The sequence below is a fragment of the Ammospiza caudacuta genome, chromosome 28 (assembly GCF_027887145.1).
Source record: "Ammospiza caudacuta isolate bAmmCau1 chromosome 28, bAmmCau1.pri, whole genome shotgun sequence".
In the NCBI taxonomy this organism is placed as follows: domain Eukaryota; kingdom Metazoa; phylum Chordata; class Aves; order Passeriformes; family Passerellidae; genus Ammospiza; species Ammospiza caudacuta.
In genome coordinates, this window is record NC_080620.1 from 3,064,724 (window position 1) to 3,084,464 (window position 19,741).

Consider the following 19,741-nt stretch of genomic DNA (forward strand, 5'->3'; position numbering starts at 1 on the left):
ACAACACAGAGCTGGGCCAAGAGCAGAGCTCAGGGATAGCTCTGAGAGCCCACGCCGTGTGGGCAGCTCAGAGTGCGTCAGCACGCGCTGGAGGAGGGAGGACATCACCTTCCTGTGGGGACAGGGCCCTTCCAGGGTCCCCACGGGGACACAGGGCCCTTCCAGGGTCCCCATGGGGACACAGCTTCCCTGGGAGTTTGCCTGTTGGATTTCAGTGGGTTTGTGGGTTTGGGTGTGAACTCTCCTCTCTGCTCAGCCCCACAGAGGTTCTGTGCCCTCCTGGGCAGAGCATTTCACCTGAGGAGACAAACCAGCTCTCAGCTCACTGACATGGGGCTGACAAAGGGGCAGGTGGCACCACTGAGCCTGGTAGCCCCAGGATCTGAGTGTTGTCACCTATAGGGTCACCCCACCCGGGCAGCTGCAGCATCCTCTGTCTCTGGTACCTGGCACATTCTCAGCTTTCTCTGAGGTGTTTTCCCTGTCTGGACACCTCTAGCCATGACAATTTTCCTCCTCTGACCCTCTGTGAGGGACTTTAATCCCCTTCTACGTCCCTCCAACATTCCCTGCCTTAGGGATTTGCTTGCCTGTCCTTTCTCTGCCTTCAAAATATTTCTCATCTACGACTCTGCTCCCACCTGAGGCTGGAGCAGACAGGGCTTGGTGCTCACTGGTCCATATCAAGGAGCTCAGGAGCACACTCCAAGGGGAATTAAGGGGAGGCTGGAGCTTTGCTGGGTATAAACTCACTTCTCCTGTAGTTAATCCAAGCCTGTTAAGGCTGGGCCTGCTGTGGCACATCTTTGGGAAGTCCCTTTGCAGCATGGCTGACATGGTTCTGACAGAACTTTGATCTGCTGACAGATGGAATCAAAATAAAACTTAAATTGGAGGCAGTAAATGAGGAGGCTGCACCAGGAAAGCTCTGCAGTCACAGATACCTGTGTGCATTTCCCTGGTGACAGGAAAAGGCCAGTTCTGCTGTCAGCACTTTGTTCACCCAAACAGAAAACAACTCTCAGGGTGAGGAGGCAAATGAAGGAATTCACATGGCAGTTCTGGGAACATCACTCCATATGGTAGTATGGAGCTGCTCCAGAAGTTGAGGGCCAAGGAAAAGACCAATTCAGCTGTGATCTGTTCCACATTTAGCAAATCAAATGGCTCAAACACAGAAACATGGCATGAAGGGACCTCTCTGTGAACTGCTGGACAAACAGCAGGCAGCGTCACAGGAGGATTTTCTTAATGCCTTCCATGACCAGCTCTAACCACATCCCTTCCTGAGGTTGCATAAGCCCAGCTTTTGATCAAAATCCTTTCCTTCCTCCCAAAAATTAATGTAAAACAACTTTTAAAAACAAACGTAGCGATGATGAAAGATCAAGACACTGATTCACGTCCCAGAAAGAATTAATTTTATTCATTTTACGTAAGGAAGTGGCAAAGGGATTGACAGCAGATTGCAGTGAGGTGAGTCACGAGACTGGGACAAGGATGTGGCGCATCAGGTGGGATAACTGCAGCATCTGAGGATACAGCAAGTGTAAAACAGCCAGAATCACTGAATATCCCAGGTGGGAAGGGACCTGTGACAGTGTTCACAGGGGTTTTAGGATGAGGGAAGAGATGAGGATCTGACTCCATGCTTCAGAAGGCTTGATTTATTATTTTATTATATATATTGTATTAAAACTATACTAAAAGAATAGAAGAAAGGATTTCATCAGAAGGCTGGCTAAGAAGAGAAAAAGAAATAATGAATAACAAAGGCTTGTGTCTCGGACAGAGAGTCCAAGCCAGCTAAGCTATGATTGGCCATTAATTAAAAACAACTCCATGAGACCAATCACAGATGCACCTGTTGCATTCCACAGCAACAGATAATCATTGTTTACATTTTGTTCTTGAGGCCTCTCAGCTTCTCCAGAGGAAAAATCGTAAAGAAAAGATTTTTCAGAAAATATCACAGCTACAGGGACCCACAAGGATCTCAAGTCCAGCAGCAAAAGCTTGGCTGGGAGTGGCTCTGCTTAGTGCCATGATCCTGTCTCATGAAATCAAATTTATTTATTCAAAGGATGATCTACTCAAAATGTTCTTCCCCCTGAGGGTGCTGGGCACTGCCCAGGCTGCCCAGGGAATGGTGCCAAGGCTGCCAGAGCTCCAGGAGCTCTTGGGGTGCTCAGGGTGGGGTTGTTGGGGTGCCTGTGCAGGGACAGGGGCTGCACTGATCATCCCTGTGGGATCCAGCTCAGGATATTCTGATCCTGTGATACTCTGCTATAAAAAGGCAAAATATCCAGATAGTTCTTACAGCTTTAATTAGCAGCAGTGTGAGAATGACTCTGTGCCCAGCCTCTGGACACACTGAAGCAGGTGTGTGAAAAAAAAAGTTTTAAAAGTTTAATAGTAATAAAATGGTTATAAAAATAGTAATACAATTAGAGTAATAATAACTTGGACAATTGGATTAGAACAATATGAGACAATAGAAACAAAGAGTTACAGACAGTCCAGGTACCTTTTTCTGGGCAGCACGAGCCTGAAAAAGGACACAGTTAACAGAGGATTAACCCTTAAAAACAACAGCCTGTTGCATATTCATACACCTCATACATGATGCATAAATTCCATTCAAACACAGGATTCTGTCTGGTCAGTGTCAGCTTCTTCCTCTTAATCCTAACTGAGCAAGGTGGGAAAAAGTTCGTTTCTTCTGATAATGGGGCAATAAATTCTCTTTCTCTGAAAGATTCAGGTGTCCTGTGGCTGCTATCTCGCTGCAAGTCCTTTCTTTTTTCATAAAAGTATCCTACATAGCATAATTTCTATTTTAACATTTTGTTATAACCTAAAACTATATTTAACACACTACCTAAGATAATTAATACAGCATCACTTTCTATCACAACACACATAATATTCATTTGAATATTTGCCAAAAGCCGTCATAAAATACATGCATTTTTCACAGGCAGGGCCCGGCTGGGCCGCGGGGCATCCAGGCCGCGTTGCCATAGCGACAACTCCTCCTTCCCGGCATGCCCCGCGCCCGCACGTGACTTTACACCCGGAAGTGTTGCCATGGCGGCGGGCGCGCTCTGGGGGCTCGTGGCTGCGCTGGAGACGCACCGGGGCCGCGACCGTGCGGTGAGTGAGGGGAGGGGGGGGTCTGAACCCCCGGTACCGGGCGGTGAGTGAGGGGAGGGGGGGTCTGAACCCCCGGTACCGGGCGGGGAGTGAGGGGAGGGGGGGTCTGAACCCCCGGTACCGGGCGGGGAGTGAGGGGAGGGGGGGTCTGAACCCCCGGTACCGGGCGGGGAGTGAGGGGAGGGGGGGTCTGAACCCCCGGTACCGGGCGGGGAGTGAGGGGAGGGGGGGGTCTGAACCCTCGGTACCGGGCGGGGAGTGAGGGGAGGGGAGGTCTGAACCCCCGGTACCGGGCGGGGAGTGAGGGGAGGGGGGGTCTGAACCCCCGGTACCGGGCGGAGAGTGAGGGGAGGGGGGGTCTGAACCCCCGGTACCGGGCGGGGAGTGAGGGGAGGGGGGGTCTGAACCCCCGGTACCGGGCGGAGAGTGAGGAGGGGGCTCTGAGTGCCCCGGTACCGGGACTGTAGTGACCCACCCTTAACGGGAATGAAGCACCTGAGGGATTCCTAAGTGCTGCTGGTGAATAGGAACGACAAAAGGCGGAGGGGGCACAAACAACCCGAGTTTTACCGGTAAATGACGGGATGGAAACGGGAATGGGAGTCCCGGAGCACAGGGCGAGGGGAAGGGAAGGGAAGGGAAGGGAAGGGAAGGGAAGGGAAGGGAAGGGAAGGGAAGGGAAGGGAAGGGAAGGGAAGGGAAGGGAAGGGAAGGGAAGGGAAGGGAAGGGAAGGGAAGGAAAAAGGGAAAGGAAAAGGAAGGAAAAAGGGAAAGGAAGGAAAAGAAAAGGAAAAGGGGAAGGGAAGAGAAGGAAAGGGAAAAAGAAAAGATGGATGGATGGATGGATGGATGGATGGATGGATGGGTGGATGGATGGATGATGGATGGATGGATGGATGGATGGATGGATGGATGGATGGATGGATGATGGATGGATGCATAGATGGATGGATAGATAGATGGATGATGGATGGATGGATGGATGAGGGATGGATGGATAGATGGATGATGGATAGATGGATGGATGGATGATGGATGGATGGATGATGGATGGATGGATGGATGATGGATGGATGGATGATGGATGATGGATGGATGATGGATGATGGATGGATGGATGGATGATGGATGGATGATGGATGATGGATGGATGATGGATGATGGATGGATGGATGGATGGATGATGGATGATGGATGGATGATGGATGGATGATGGATGGATGGATGGATGGATGGATGGATGGATGATGGATGGATGGATGGATGGATGGATGATGGATGGATGGATGGATGGATGGGTGGATGGATGGATGATGGATGGATGGATGGATGATGGATGGATGGATGAGGAGCAGCCCCGGTTCCAGCCGCACCCTCCCGTGCCATCCCCAGGTCCGGGCTCTGTCCTACGGCTGCCAGCTGGCGGGGGCAGCGCTGCCCGGCCCCGGGGGGCTGCCCGGGGGGCTCCTGGCCGCCTCTGCCCAGCTCAGCTCCTGCCGCACCGCCCTGCGCCTCTTCGACGACCTGGCCATGCTCCGGCACAGCTGCAGCTACGGGCTGGGCCCCGAGGTGAGAGCGGCCCCGGGGCTCCCGGGCCGGGCCCCGAGGTGAGAATGGCCCCGGGGCTCCAGGGGCTCCCGGTGCCCCCGTGCCCCATGTGCCGCTCTGTGCCCTCCCGCAGGGTGAGGACGCGCTGGTCCGAGGGCTCTCGGTGCTTTCCAACGTGGCCAACCAGCTGTACTACCCCTGCGAGCACCTGGCCTGGGCCGCCGATGTCGGCATCGTCAGAGCCGCCTCCCAGCGCTGGTGGGCACGGAGCACGGCGCTGTGGGGCTGTGCCCTGCTGCTGGGCATCCTGCGGTACGGGATGGGCATCCTGGGGGGTGTGCCCTGCTGCTGGGCATCCTGCGGTACGGGATGGGCATCCTGGGGGGTGTGCCCTGCTGCTGGGCATCCTGCGGTACGGGATGGGCATCCTGGGGGGTGTGCCCTGCTGCTGGGCATCCTGCGGTACAACATGGGCACTGAGGGGTGTGCCCTGCTCCTGGGCATCCTGGGGGCTGTGCCCTGCTCCTGGACATCCTGCGGTACAGGATGGGCACTGGGGGCTGTGCCCTGCTCCTGGGCATCCTGCGGTACGGGATGGGCACTGGAGGGTGATCCTGCCCTGCCCTGGGCATCCTGGGGGCTGTGCCCTGCTCCTGGGCATTCTGTGGTACAACATGGGCACTGGGGGGTGTGCCCTGCTCCTGGGCATCCTGGGGGCTGTGCCCTGCTGCTGGGCATCCTGCGGTACAGGATGGGCACTTGGGGCTGTGCCCTGCTCCTGGGCATCCTGCAGTACGGGATGGGCACCTGGGGCTGATCCTGGGCATCCTGGGGGCTGTGCCCTGCTGCTGGGCATCCTGTGGTACAACATGGGCACTTGGGGCTGTGCCCTGCTGCTGGGCATCCTGCGGTATGGGATGGGCCCCAGGGTGATCCTGCCCTGGCAAAGCTGGGGGAGGTGCTCTTCTTCCTCGCTGGAGTGAAAGTTGGTCGTGAAAGAGGGAAAAATAAAAACTCCTCCTGTTCGGTGCTGTAGGAGAAATAATTCTGTGCTTTTCAGATCGCTGAGGATTTTGTTCCAGTTAAGAAGAAAGCTGAGGCAGCACAAGTGGTAGGATTTCCCTCTGTGGTTGTAGAGCTGATCAGGCAATCCCAGAGTGGTTTGGGTTGGGAGGGACCTTAAAGCCCATCCCACTCCCTTTCAGCTTCCACTGTCCCAGGCTGCTCCCAGCCCTGCCCAGCCTGGCCTTGGGCACTGCCAGGGATCCAGGGGCAGCCCCAGCTGCTCTGGGAAATCCATCCCAGCCCCTCCCCACCCTCACAAGAACAATTCCTTCCCAATATCCCATCCATCCCTTCCCCTCTGGCAGTGGAAGCCATTCCCTGTGTCCTTTCCCAAAGTCCCTCTCCATCCTTCCTGTCAGTTCTCATCTGTGGCCATCACAGCTCTGAGGACACGCTGGACTAATGTGGGAAATGGATTTGGAGGGAGTTCTCAAAGCTTGACAGAGGCTCACACACACTGTGTGCAAAGCTTGAGATAAGAAATGCTGGCTTAGAAAGGCCAGGGAGTAGCACAGACATTGCTGAGAGAGAAATGGAACTAGGAAGTTTCAAAGGATGGTTTTGTAAATAATACCGGACACTTTGGATAAATAGGACTATGAAAGATGCATTGTAGTAAGACCCATGAGGGGTAATTTTGGCTGATTGGCTTTAAGGCATTTACAGCATGGTGTGGCTAAAGCTGATAGACCAAGAAATGTTTATAATAAATTGTAATTAGGAAATAGTTAATTTCCGATGGTGATGGTGTGAATTATAACATCTGTATTGTCTCACCCTTCACATGAGACTGAAAATGGACTAAAAGCTGTTAAAACACCTCTCAGTACCCCATCTCTGGATCAGAAAAGGTTTAATCTGACAGACTGTCCCTAACATCACCTTTTCTTCCAGCAGCCCTTCACCTCAGAGGCAGCAGAAGCTGAGAGCCCAGGTGAAGGCTGAACTTCTGAGCATCCTCATGGACACAGCAGATCTCTGCAATGCCATCCACTGGCTGCCTCCAGGGTTCCTCTGGGCAGGAAGGTTCCCCCCATGGCTGGTTGGACTCCTGGGCACCATCTCCTCCCTGATTGGAATCTACCAGGCATCAAGAGGAGCAAATTCTGAAGCTGCTTAAGCCAGAACCGAGCTTCACAAGCTCAGTTCTCACATGGTAAAAGTGCCTTTGGTGAAGCAGGGTGTAGTTTAACTTTCCTGGGCTGATGATTGTCCTTCCAGATATCCCATAATTGGGATGGAATCCAGATGCCTGTTGCAGAGGGGATTGTTTGCAGCTGATAATTTTTATCATTCTTCATCAGAAAAATAATTCAGGTGAATCCTCTGGCAATCAACAATGGGTAAAACTGAGGGGGAAAGTTGCTTCCATGTGTCCCAAAAGATAAATGCAACCTGCCAGTGTTGTTTGCCACTTAAAGGAGCACAGTGGCCACGGTTCTGTCACAGAGAACTGGTAAGGGATGGATGCTGAGAGCTCCCACTCTGGGCTTGGGGCTGCACCTGAGCCAGGATGGGACCCCTGTGCTGGGAATTCTCCAGGTATTGGGCTTAGGGCTCAGACAGGAGCAAGCAGAGGTGCTGTTTGTGTTTCCTCAGAGGTGAGGGGGACAGGAATTGCTGCTGGAGGCAGCGAGGACCTTCCTAACCTGCCCTGCCCGTTTAAGGAGAAATGTTGGGAGTGGCAATTCCCCAATTCCCATTCCAGCTGTGCCTTTGTGCGATGCCACCGGGTGGAGCTCTTCACCAGGCTCCAGCAGCCTCCAACAGACCTGTTTTCATAAATTTCCTGCTTTTTTTTTTTTTCTTTTTAATAAATCACCTTTCAAAGGAGCAATCAAACCAGCGCCAAGCTGGGGTTTGCAGTTCCAATTCTGGGCGTTGCCAATAATAAACGACACAAATGCTTCAAAGGTGGCCCTGAGTGATCATTCCTCCTGATAACAGGGAGAGAAGTTCTTTATCTTTGCTTCTGGAAAGCTCCAGAGCATTAGTGCAGTGTGAGCTGCAGCTGCACATGTGCCACCAGCCTTCCTCCTTGTGAAAAACGCCAATCAGTTGTTTTTTAAAATTTTAAAAGTTTAATAGTCGTAAAATGGTTATAAAAATAGTAATACAATTAGAGTAATAATAATTTAGACAGTTTGGATTAGGACAATATGAGACAATAGAGACAAAGAGTTACAGACAGTCCAGGTACCTTTTTCTGGACAGCACGAGCCTGAAAAAGGACACAGTTAACAAAGGATTAACCCTTAAAAACAACAGCCTGTTGCATATTCATACACCTCATACATGATGCATAAATTCCATTCAAACACAGGATTCTGTCTGGTCAGTGTCAGCTTCTTCCTTCTAACAGCACCTTTGAGGCAGGAAGAAGTTAATTTCTCTTGATAATGGGGCAATAAATTCTCTTTCTCTGAAAAATTCAGGTGTCCTGTGGCTGCTATCTTGCTGCAAATCCTTTCTTTAAAAAAGTATCCTACATAGCATCCTTTCTATTTTAGCATTTTGTTATAACCTAAAACTACATTTACCACACTACTTAAGAGAATTAATACAGCATCACTTTCTAACACAACACACATAATATTCATTTGAATATTTGCCAAAAGCCAATCATAAAACACGCATTTTTCACACTCCTGCTGCAGTAATTCCCAGTCCCTGCCTGCCTGCCATGGAAATGCATCCTTTGAAAAGAGCTGTGCTTACTCTGGTGTCCCAGCACAGCACATGCTGCACTTCCAGGAGCTGTGACCTTGCTGTGTGGGGCTGCTTTTGGCTGGGCACGGGGAGCTGTGTCCTGCCTGTGTTCAAAGAGCACAGGGAGCCCTGCAAACTCTTTATCCTTTGCCCTTGGTGTTTATCTGGACCTTCACCCTGCAGTGTCCCTGAGGATGTGGCTGTGCTGGGCATTTGCTGCCACACTGGCAGGATTTGGTGCAGCTCAGGGCTTACCTGCAGTTTGTTTATTCTTGTTTATTCTCTCCTTTTCTCAGTCCTGTGTCTGAACAGGGGGATCCCTCCTGGTCCTGTCACCCATTGTCATGGCTCCTGCTGCAGTTTAGTGGTTTTTAATAATAAATCAGATTTCTTTGGTGTTCTTAACCCCATTGATCATTCCTCCAGGACTCACTGGACTGCTCAACACAGGACAATACTATTAAGTATTCATATACTATTAATACTAATGCTATATACAGGGTAATTGTAGCTCTGCCAATTAAAAAAAAAAAAAAAAAAACAAAACAAACCAAGAAATCCTGCATAACCTCTGATGCCAAATTAATAAACATCTTAACCGTGCATTAATTTTAATGTAGAGAAAGGAAACTGTAAACTGCTCTAAGTGCAGTCTACAGTGCATTTCCAGTGCATTTGCTTCATCCATTCCTCAACAAATGACCTTAATTTACAGCTGGAACATGCAGAGATAAATCAAAATTGGATGATTCAGAATTTCTGGGATTTGTATTTTTTTCTTGAGGTGGTTTTGATCCCTGCTGACACACAGGGTTTAAACACCTGTGGTGGCTGCTGCTTCTCCAGGGCAGCACTCACTCATTTTTAGCACAAGGACTTGTGCAGGCAGACCCGATCCTCCCAAAACTTGGTGATTTTCTTCTCTTTTCCAATGTGGCCTGTGAAAAATGCATGCATTTTATGATTGGCTTTTTGTAAACATTAAAATGAATATTATATGTGTTGTGTTAGAAAGTAATGCTGTATTAATTCTCTTAAGTAGTGTGGTAAATATAGTTATAGGTTATAACAAAATGTTAAAATAGAAACGATGCTCTGTAGGATACTTTTTTTAAAGAGAGGACTTCCAGCGAGGTAGCAGGCACAGGACACCTGAATCTTTCAGAGGAAGAGAATTTATTGCTCTCTTATCAGAAGAAATTAACTTCTTCCTGCCTCGAAGGCGCTGTTGGGATTCAGAGGAAGTAGCTGATGATGACCAGACAGAATCCTGTATTTGAATGGGATTTATGTATCATGTATGAGGTGTATGAATATGCAACAGGTTATTGTTTTTTAGGGTTAATCCTTTGTTAACTGTGTCCTTTTTCGGGCTTATGCTGCCCAGAAAAAGGTACCCGGACTGTCTGTAACTCTTTGTCTCTATTGTCTCATGTTGTCCTAATTCAAATTGTCCAAATTGTTATTACTCTAATTGTATTACTATTTTTATAACTTTTAAAAATTTAGAAACAACTGTTTGGCGTTTTCCACATGCTCCACGCAGGAGCACATTTGCTGAGCAGGCCTGGCTGCTCCGGCCGGGATCTGCCTTTGTCAGCAGCCGGGATCCAAAGGGCGCTGCCGGTCCCGGCGCCGCTGCCCCGTTTATGGCCCTTTATGGCGGGGGTGGCTCCGTCCGCAAAGCCCGGGAGGCTCAGATCCGCCGGCCCGGCCCCCGTGCTGCGATGTCCGGGCCGTGCTGCGATGCTGGGACCGGGGGACACCGGGGGACACCGGGGGACACCGGCGCACGTGGGGAGGGGACCCGGTCACGCCGCCCGCGGGCAGGGCGGGGCGCAGCGCGCTGCGCATGCGCACGGCTGGCCCCGCCTCCCATTCACAAAGAGAGAGTGCCGCGCGCCGCGGGCGCCGATTGGCTGCGAGGCGGGAGGGGGCGGGACCGGAGCGGGGCGGCCACGCGGCGGCGGCGGAGGGGCGGCGGCAGAGCCGGAGCGGAGCGGGAGCGGGAGCGGGCGGGACCGGGCACCGAACCGGGTACGGGACACCGAGTGCGGAACCGGGTATGAGATACCGCGTACGGGACAGCGGGGACCGGGTACGGAACCGGGTACAGAACCGGGTACGGGATAGCGGGTACGGGATAACGGGGACCGGGCGGGACCGGGTACAGAACTGGGTACGAGATACTGGGTGCAGGATAGTGGAGACCGGGTACGGAACCGGGTGCGGGATAGCGGGGACCGGGTACGGGATAGCAAGGACAGTGAGAAACCGGGTACGGCATCGGGTATGGGACAGCGAGGACTGTACGGGAACGGGTAGGGAACCGGGTACGGGATAGCAGGGATCGTGTAGGGCCGAATACGGAACCATGTGCGGGACCGGGTGCGGGGTAACGGGGACCGCGCGGAACCGGGTACGGCATAGGGGGGGCCCTGAGGGACACCTGGACCAAGTGTGCGACCGCGGGGGCAGGTGCGGGACCAGGTGAGAACCGCGGGGCCGGGTGCAGAATAACTGAGTCAGGCGCGGGACAGCGGGTCCGGATGCGGGCCAGAGGAGCCAGGTGCGGGACCGCGGGGCGGGCTGGGCACGGGCATCACCGGAGGTGCACATCGCCCCCTCCCCGGTACTACCTGAGGCCCGGCGGAGTTCTGCGCTGCACGGTTCGGGATCTCCCCGTACCCCGTTTCGGTCGGTGCTCCGCAGGTGACCGGCGCTCCCGGTGCCCCGTTCCGGGACGGCCCCACCGCGCTCCCGTTACCGGCCGGTACCGCGCTCCTCCCGGCCGCGCCGTGCCGGGCCCGTGGCCGCGCTGCCCGTGCTGACTCGCCGCTTTTGCCCCGCAGAGCAGCCTCAGCACAATGTCCGTCAGCAGCCACGAGAACCGGAAATCCCGCTCGAGCTCGGGCTCCATGAACATCCACCTTTTCCACAAACCGGGCCACGCCGACAGCCTCCTCACCCAGCTGAACCTGCTCCGCCAGCAGAACCTCTTCACCGACGTGGTGCTGCGGGCAGGGAACCAGAGCTTCCCGTGCCACCGCGCCGTCCTGGCCGCCTGCAGCCGCTACTTCAACGCCATGTTCAGCGGGGGCCTGAAGGAGAGCAGGGATGCCGAGGTCAACTTCCACGACTCGCTCCACCCCGAGGTGCTGGAGCTGCTGCTGGACTACGCTTACTCAGCCCGGGTGCTGATCAACGAGGAGAACGCCGAGTCCCTGCTGGAGGCCGGGGACATGCTGCAGTTCCAGGATATCCGGGATGCTTCTGCTGACTTTCTGGAGAAGAATCTCTACCCTGGGAACTGCCTGAACATGCTGCTGCTGTCCGATGCCCACTGCTGCGAGCGGCTGCTGGAGCTGTCCTGGAGGATGGCCTTGGCCAACTTCACCTCGCTCTGCAAGACTGAGGATTTCCTCCGGCTGCCCAAAGACAAGCTGCTGGAGCTGGTGAAGAGCGAGGAGCTGGAGGTGGAGGACGAGACTCTGGTCTACGAAGCCGTTATAGGCTGGATCCGCTACGATTTGCCCCGGCGCCACGAAGTTCTGCCCGAGCTGCTGCGCTCCGTGCGCCTGGCCCTGCTGCCTGAGTCCTACCTGAGGAAGCAGGTGGCCTGCGAGAAGCTGGTGATCAGCCACAAGCTGGGGGAGGAGATCGTGGCCGACGCCGTGCGCTGCAAAATGAAGATCCTGCAGAACGACGGGCTGGTGACGGGCTGCTGCGCCCGGCCCCGCAAGGTCAGCCAGGCCCTGCTGCTGCTCGGCGGCCAGACCTTCATGTGCGACAAGATTTACATGCTGGACCATAAAAGCAGCGAGATCATCCCTCGTGCCGACATCCCCAGCCCCCGCAAGGAGTGCAGCGCCTGCGCCATCGGCTGCAAGGTTTACGTCACCGGCGGCAAGGGCTCCGAGAACGGCGCTTCCAAGGACGTCTGGGTCTACGACACCCTCCACGACGAGTGGGCCAAAGCTGCTCCCATGCTGGTGGCGCGGTTTGGCCACGGTTCCGCCGAGCTGGACCACTGCCTGTACGTGGTGGGGGGACACACGGCCGTGAACGGGGCCTTCCCGGCCTCGCCCTCCGTGTCCCTCAAGCAGGTGGAGCACTACGACCCTCAGCTGGACAAGTGGTCGCTGGTGGCTCCTCTCCGGGAGGGCGTCAGCAACGCCGCCGTGGTGGGAGCCAAGATGAAGCTGTTTGTTTTCGGGGGCACCAGCGCCAACCAGAACAAGCTGCCCAAGGTGCAGTGCTTCGACCCGTGCCAGAACCGCTGGACGGTGCCCGCCAGCTGCCCCCAGCCCTGGCGCTACACGGCCGCCGCCGTGGTGGGCAGCCACGTCATCGTCATCGGCGGCGACACCGAGTTCTCGGCCAGCTCCGCTTACCGCTTCCACAGCGACACCTTCCAGTGGTCCAAGTTTGGGGACGTCACCGCCAAGTGCATCAGCTGCCGCGCTGTCACCTCGGGGAACAGGCTCTACGTGGTGGGCGGCTACTGCGGGGCGCAGCGCTGCAAAACCCTGGACTGCTACGACCCCTCGTCCGACACGTGGAGCAGCGTCACCACCGTGCCCTACTCGCTCATCCCCACCGCCTTCGTCAGCACCTGGAAGTACCTGTCAGCCTGAGACCTGCAAGGTAAATAGCTGTGGGTCAAGAGCTCCTCTGTGTCAGGTTAAAATTTGAGGGGCAGGTGCACGTGGTCATGGATTGGAGTTGTCCTAAAGAAGAGCCTTGTGTGAGTATCAGCTCCTAAACTTCCAGGCTGGTAGTGTGGGATCTAAAAGCTCTGCAGGAGATGGTGGGATCTGAAAGCCCTGTAGGAGCTGGAGGGATCTCAAAGCCCTGCAGGAAATGGGATCTGAAAGCCCTGCAGGAGATGGTGGGACCTAAAGCCCTGCAGGAGATGGTGGGATCTGTAATCCCTGCAGGAGATTGGGGGATCTGTAATCCCTGCAGGAGATGGTGGGATCTAAAAGCCCTGCAGGAGATGGTGGGATCTAAAAGCCCTGCAGGAGATGGTGGGATCTAAAAGCCCTGCAGGAGATGGTAGGATCTAAAGCCCTGCAGGAGATGGTGGGGTCTGAAATCCCTGCAGGAGATTGGGGGATCTAAAAGCCCTGCAGGAGATGGTGGGATCTAAAAGCCCTGCAGGAGAGAGAACATCCCTCTAGGTGCTGGATCGCTGCAGCGAGAAGGATCAGTATAAATAACGAGACTCTCAACCTGGCATCTTGCCCCGTGCAGAGATTTTGGGGAATGCTGTGTGCAGGGATTGGGTGTCGTGGCTGGGTCAGGAGGCTGCAGGAGCTGGTGTTTGTGCAGGCAGGCTGTCTGCAGGAGCTGGGACAGACCCCGTGGTGCCACCGGCTCCAGCTGCTGCTTTTAGCACAGCCTGCTCCTCCTGGTGCCACACTTAATCTGCCAGTGGCACCCAAATGTCTTGTGGGACGCCAGGGCTGTGAGCTGGTGCCAGAACAAGATTATAGCTGGGACTTAGTCCCAGAATGGTGGGTAATTGCATTTATAAGACAAGCCTTGTCTATGTATAAACACAGGGTTTCTCTGCTTCTAATTATTCCCTGGTGTCCCTTTCATGCCATTGCTTTCCTGCTACACAGAGATTGACTTTCAACATTTGCAACTGGAATTAAATCTTTCTAAGGGCTTTTGGCAGAAACTATGCCAGTGAATCACAGACCCTGCAGGGTTTTCCTTTTCTCTTTGCAGGAGTCGTGCTGTCTAAATAAAATTATTTACTGTAATAAAATACCCAGTGATACCTTTAGAAAATTCCTGGCTGTGGAGGGGAATCAGCAGGCATGGCTGGGATTTCTCTGGGATTTGAGGCCTGGGGAGAGGGATTGGGGTTGCTGTGCCCTGGTCTCACAATGCTCTGCTCTGCTCTGCACCACAGGTTTCTCACCTGATTTTGCCAAGTGTCTCCCTTGATGAGGACCCAGATGGAACACACGGGCAGCAGGAGCTTCTCCTCCCACCTGGCAGCTCTGTGAGCTGGGTGCCACCAGCAGGGCTCAAGGAAACTCAGTTCTGGCTTTGAATTGCTTCTGCAAGCCCTTGGTCAGGCCAGGGAGGGGACAGGACCTCCTTGGGCTGGCAGCTTGTGCTGTCCCTTGAGACAGCAAAACGGTTTCCAAGTGTTCTCCTAACTCGTGTGATCTCAGAGCAGGAACCAGAGAGATTGTTTTGGTTTCAGTGGTGCTAGAAAGGAGAAAGGACACTCCTGAGCAGCTGCAGGACTGCACTGCTGGCACTCACAGCACCCAAGCAGCGGCCTGGGATGTCAGAACACGTGACAGTACTTTGCCCAAGGGCTGATTCTGCACATTTATTTCTTTTTATATGGCAGTTTTGTGTGTTTATTACTCAGCCTGGAGCTGCTTCAATAAATCTGAATAAAATCCACGGTGTCCTTTGCCTGTTCTGTGTGCTTAAGGTGCAGTTTTCCCAGCCCACACTTGAGACCATATTTAGTAGAACAGTGAGGAGCATTCCCTGCTGCAGTGCAAATCAAGGGCTCAGATCTTCCTGTGCCTTTGTAACTTGGGACTGAGGAAAGCTCAGATCTCACACTGCCTTCTGGCTTTGAAGGAGACACAAATCTCTTTGAAACTTCAAAGATTAAGGTGTTCTCTGCCCTTTCCTGGTCACTGTGCACAGAGTGGGGTTTCCTCATTATCCAAAAGAATGGGAAAAGGTGCTGCCCCTTCTGTGCTCCAGGCCCTGCTCCAGGTGAGGCAGTGCCTGGGAAAGGAAAGCTCTGCCAAGGGGAGGAGGTGAGACAGGAACCAGCATGGTCAGAGGAAACAGGCACCAAAGGTACAACCAACTGTCTCACCACAGAAGCACGGTTTGGGTGTGATCCATTATTTCAGAATTAAATAAATCAATGTCACAACTCTTCCGAGCTGCTTGCACAGGCAAGAGCTGGCAGGAAGGGAAGGAAGGGAGCTGCCCTGCTGCTGGGGGCTGGAGCAGATGCATCAGCTTCATTTCCACCCCCTTTTCTGATTCTTTTGCCATTTTCAGCCCCCAGGCTGGGCCTTTTTTCATGCACCCTTGTTGTACCTCCTCTCATGGCTGGCTGAGCCCAACAGGAGCTGTCAGGCTGAAGGGAGAGGAGCCCACAGGCAGCAGCAGCAGGGACACACACTCATTTTGATGAGAAAAGGCTGTTTAGATCATGGAATCCAACCATCAGCAGCTCCCAGCCTGGCTGTGCCTTGCAAGAGGGGAAAATCACAGCACAGGACTCTGCTGGGGCCAGCAGCTGTCTGGAATATCTCCAGCCCTGTTATCCAGCCAGGAGCTGCCTCACCTTTGTTACACCTCCAGCTCCTCCTGAGGACTGGACAGAGCAGGAGGAGTGGATGTTTCATTCATGGCCCTTTGAGCAGCAGCAGCTGTTTTGTTTGGTTTATGCTGCCAAGCAATCAACGCTGGCTGCCCGCCGCATCCACCCCCTGCTCGGGGATGGAGCAGCCTCCAGCAGCACAGATCCATCAGATCCGTCTGCTGGGCCTCACCTGAGCCAGGTAAGGGGGGGTCTCAGCTGGGGGAGAGTGAGAGTCTGTCAGAAATATCCCTCATCTGCCTCACGATTGTCATTGGGGACCACTGAAGAGAAGCCCCCCCCGTCTAGAATCTGTGGCTCTGAAGGAGAAAGTCACACACCAAAGGCCCTGAGAGCTCAGTGTTATTGTTTTTGCTGTTGTTTGCTGCATGCTACACTGAGCCCAATGAGAAGAAGAAGGGGGCACCATGCCCTGTTTGCAACAACAGCCTTGGGAGCTGTCCCACCTCTCGGCCTGGCTGGACTTCTCCTGAGTTTCAGAGGGTCTCCCACAGAAGACCCTCACCTGTTTTAAGACCACCATGACAGACAGACTGAGATGGAAGGAGCCTCTCCATCAAGGACTGAGACATGGAACCCCCATGTGAAAAGGCCCCTCTGCTCCTTCCAAGGACTGGGACTGAAGCCCCCAGGCCGGGGCAGGGGTGTGGGGGAGGCAAGCTGACCAAAGCGAGATGTTTGCCTGCAGGTTGTGACCGCTGGACCACAAATGGCTCTCATTTACTGCTGAGGACATGGACTACCTGTTTCATCTGTTCCCTATTGTATCTGTTTTCCCCCACCCTCTCACAATTTTCAACAGAATTATCATAATAAAAACCTCTGAGTTAGCTAGAGATTTTGAAATCTCCCCAACATAACAGGCAGATCCTCGGCTGGACTGGACCAAAGGATTTCGTCTCTACATTTGGTAGCTATATCCCCCTTTCTCTCTCTTTTCTCTCTCTTTCTCTATCTTTTTTCTCTCCCTTAATCCCTCTGTCACATTTTGCTGTGGTCATTCAATAAAGCTGCATTTATTTTGATTATCACTGCAAACTCCCTTGTACCATGTCGGTTCTTTGCACCCTGAGATCAATCCACAAACTATCATGAACCCCGTTTGTGAGGATGGATTGTGACAGGGAGGGAGCCCCAGCTCTGCTGCTGCTGTTCCCTCCTTTCAATCCAACCCCTGTCAGGGTAAACCAGAGCTCTGAGCACACCTGGGCTGGGCAGCTCCAACAAAGCCAGCCCGGGCTGCTCTGCTTGGGTTCATCCTCCCTTAGCTGGCAGAGAGCCCCGTCCTGTCCCTCCTGCTCCTCCTCCTGCTGGCAGGAACCAGCTCCCAGCTCCAGGAGTGCCCTGGGGAAACCAGGAGCTTCACTGCTGCGTGCCTGAGCTGTCCCAGCAGACCTGTTCTCCCAGTTTGACATTTCCATGCTGGATCTGCTTCAGTGCCAGCGCCAGGAAGGTTCAGGCCAGCTGAGCTGGAGGTGAATTTGGTTTAGAGATGAATTTGGTTGCTGGGTAGAAATCCTCGTGAATTAATATAATTCATTTAGAATATCAGCATACCTCAAACCTAGACTTCTCCTAGCTCAGATCCCCCACTAACAGAATTCTCACTAATAGAATTCCCACAATATTCCCATTCAGACCTCCCCATTAATAGAATTCCCCCACTAATAGAATTCATCCCTCATTAACAGAATTCATTTAGAATATCAGCATATCTCAAACCTAGAGCTCTCCTAGCTCAGAGCATAGCTCAGATCCCCCACTAATAGAATCCCCACTAATAGAATTCCCCCACTAACAGAATTCATCCCCCATTAATAGAATTCATTTAGAATATCAGCATACCTAGACCTCTTCTAGCTCGGGTCACAGCTCAGATTCCCCACTTTGTGTCTGCACCTGCAGCTGCAGGAGTTGGACCCCAGCCCAAAGTCACACCTGGAATATGTGATGCCACGTGGGCATCACGAGGCTCAAAGGCAAAACAATCCAAGTGGGACATCATTGTCCCATGGGATGCTCCTCTTCTCACACAAAGCCTAGAAGCCACCACAACCAGAGAAACAGACTGATCCAGCTCCCTCCTGGCCACAAGACAGACAGACAGGGTTGATTTTAAGGGAATTGCTGCTTGGGTTGGTAGGTGCCTCCTGCTTGAACACCAAGACAGCATTGTGGCCTTTCTCCCTTCCAAGCACAGCAGTGGCTGAGAAATTCCCCTTCCTGGTTAAGATGTGATATGGATCATGGAAATGTTCTGCAGCACACCCACCTCACATCTTACAAGGATAATTCATGGCAGCCCAGGAAAAATATAATGACACACAGTGTGGTTTTGTTCATGATTTCCAATGTTCCAGAAGGGAAGAGGGACATTGCACACCTGAAATTCCCTGGCAGATCTGCATTCCATGTGTAGTCATCTGGGATGGCTTCAGGTCTGGCCAGACACTGCTCCACACAGAGAAATGGCATCAGCTGCTGCTCTGACACGGGAGAGGCACATCCACACTGTGCTGTCACAAGGAGTTTTCATGGCCCTGTGCACAGGGAATCATGGAATGGTTTGGGTTGCAAAGGACCTCAAAGCACATCCAGAGCCACCCCTGCCATGGCAGGGACACCTTCCACTGTCCCAGGCTGCTCCAAGCCCTGTCCAGCCTGGCCTTGGGCACTGCCAGGGATCCAGGGGCAACAACCCTGTGCCAGGGCCTGCCCACCCTGCCAGGGAACATTTCCTGCCCAAAATCCCATCCATCCCTGCCCTTCTTCAGCTTAAAGCCATTCCCTGTGTCCCGGCACTCCAGACCCTTGTACAAAGTCAAAGAGCCCCAGAACAAAGTGATGTTCCTCTGCCTGAGCCCGAGTGCCTGTGGCAGCCCCAGAGTGGGGACCCTGTGTCACACACTCCAGCACTGCCAGCTCCAGCAGGGTTTGCCTTTTACCCACGGGCACAGCAGCAGCAAACAACGCAGACCAGGCCCCACATCCCCCATCTGCCGAGCCTCGGGCTGGCCCCGTGGCTGGGATGAGAAATGAAACGGGATTTGAGTCACAGAGGGAAGGGGAAGGCAGCAAGCAGCACATTCCCACTGCCGGAGCACGCTGTGGAGCCAGCATCCTCTGTGCGTGTTTGTCCGGGAGCATCTGGCTCCCAGATGAATCCCAGATGCACGCATGGGAACCATCAGCCTCGGCTCACCCACATCAAAGAGGGAGGTTTAGCATAAAGCTGGTCATTGCCGATGGCCCCGGCGTGATTCATCCGCAGCAGAATGCGGTTTGGGTTTCGGGTTAATTAGCTGCAGACTGGGGAGGAGACAAGGCAGGGCGGGGATATCGGGGCGTGAGCGGCTCTGAAGGCACCGCCGGAGTGTCCTGAGGTCACACCCGGCCTGGGACCACAGCCTCGTGTGTCACACGGCAGCGACAGCGTCACCAGCGCCACTCCAGGTGTCTGCAACGCCCAAGGAATGTCTGCCCTGCTGTTGTGCAAAAACCGAGCGCAGCAACACCCACACACCTTGGAACAGGGTGGCTGCAGCAGCACCGAGCTTCCAACACACGCAAATTCTGCCCGGGATTTAAACTTGCCTCTGCTGAGCTCCGGCTGCTGCAGCTGGGCAGCTCCCAGTGGGAATCGGTGCTGCAGGGATCCCTCCTGGCCGTGTTAACCCTGCATCTCCCCGATCCAGGCTCCTCTTGCCTTCCTGGAAATAATTCCTGCAATTCTGACTGCACAAGGCACAGCGCAGCTTCTCTCAGCTTCTCTCCTAGGCTCTCCCTCCCTGCTGTCCCCCACAAAACCACTTTGATTCCACTTCTTGCTGCCAAAAAATATTTAGAAATGGACGTGGGGTGGCTGGCCTTGCTGTGGTG

At 53.7% G+C, this 19,741-nt stretch overlaps 2 protein-coding genes across 3 annotated transcripts; both read left to right on the forward strand.

Moving 5' to 3' along the window:
- The first annotated feature begins 3,081 nt into the window (after positions 1–3,081).
- On the forward strand, positions 3,082–7,936 carry PEX11G (peroxisomal biogenesis factor 11 gamma). 2 transcript variants are annotated; one of them, XM_058821170.1, is made up of 5 exons: positions 3,082–3,156; positions 4,549–4,725; positions 4,838–5,016; positions 5,765–5,815; positions 6,664–7,936. In XM_058821170.1, exons 1-5 carry the CDS (start codon positions 3,091–3,093, stop codon positions 6,887–6,889), a joined length of 699 nt encoding a protein of 232 aa, XP_058677153.1. In that variant the 5' UTR covers positions 3,082–3,090; the 3' UTR covers positions 6,890–7,936. The 2 variants fall into 2 exon arrangements, with proteins under 2 accessions (XP_058677153.1, XP_058677154.1); XM_058821171.1 differs by having other exon boundaries at positions 4,838–5,039; positions 6,664–6,825.
- Positions 7,937–11,340: 3,404 nt separating this feature from the next.
- Positions 11,341–14,640, forward strand: LOC131568985 (ectoderm-neural cortex protein 1-like). Its single transcript, XM_058821180.1, has 2 exons — positions 11,341–13,125; positions 14,405–14,640. Exon 1 carries the CDS (start codon positions 11,346–11,348, stop codon positions 13,113–13,115), a length of 1,770 nt encoding a protein of 589 aa, XP_058677163.1. The 5' UTR covers positions 11,341–11,345; the 3' UTR covers positions 13,116–13,125; positions 14,405–14,640.
- Positions 14,641–19,741: the final 5,101 nt, after the last annotated feature.

Coding starts and splice junctions, on each gene's coding strand:
- LOC131568985 (XM_058821180.1), top strand. CDS start 11,346: ATGTCCGTCAGCAGCCACGAGAACCGGAAATCCCGCTCGAGCTCGGGC.
- PEX11G (XM_058821170.1), top strand. CDS start 3,091: ATGGCGGCGGGCGCGCTCTGGGGGCTCGTGGCTGCGCTGGAGACGCAC. Junction 3,157..4,548: donor ACCGGGGCCGCGACCGTGCG/GTGAGTGAGGGG, acceptor TGCCATCCCCAG/GTCCGGGCTCTGTCCTACGG. Junction 5,017..5,764: donor CTGCTGCTGGGCATCCTGCG/GTACGGGATGGG, acceptor TGTGCTTTTCAG/ATCGCTGAGGATTTTGTTCC.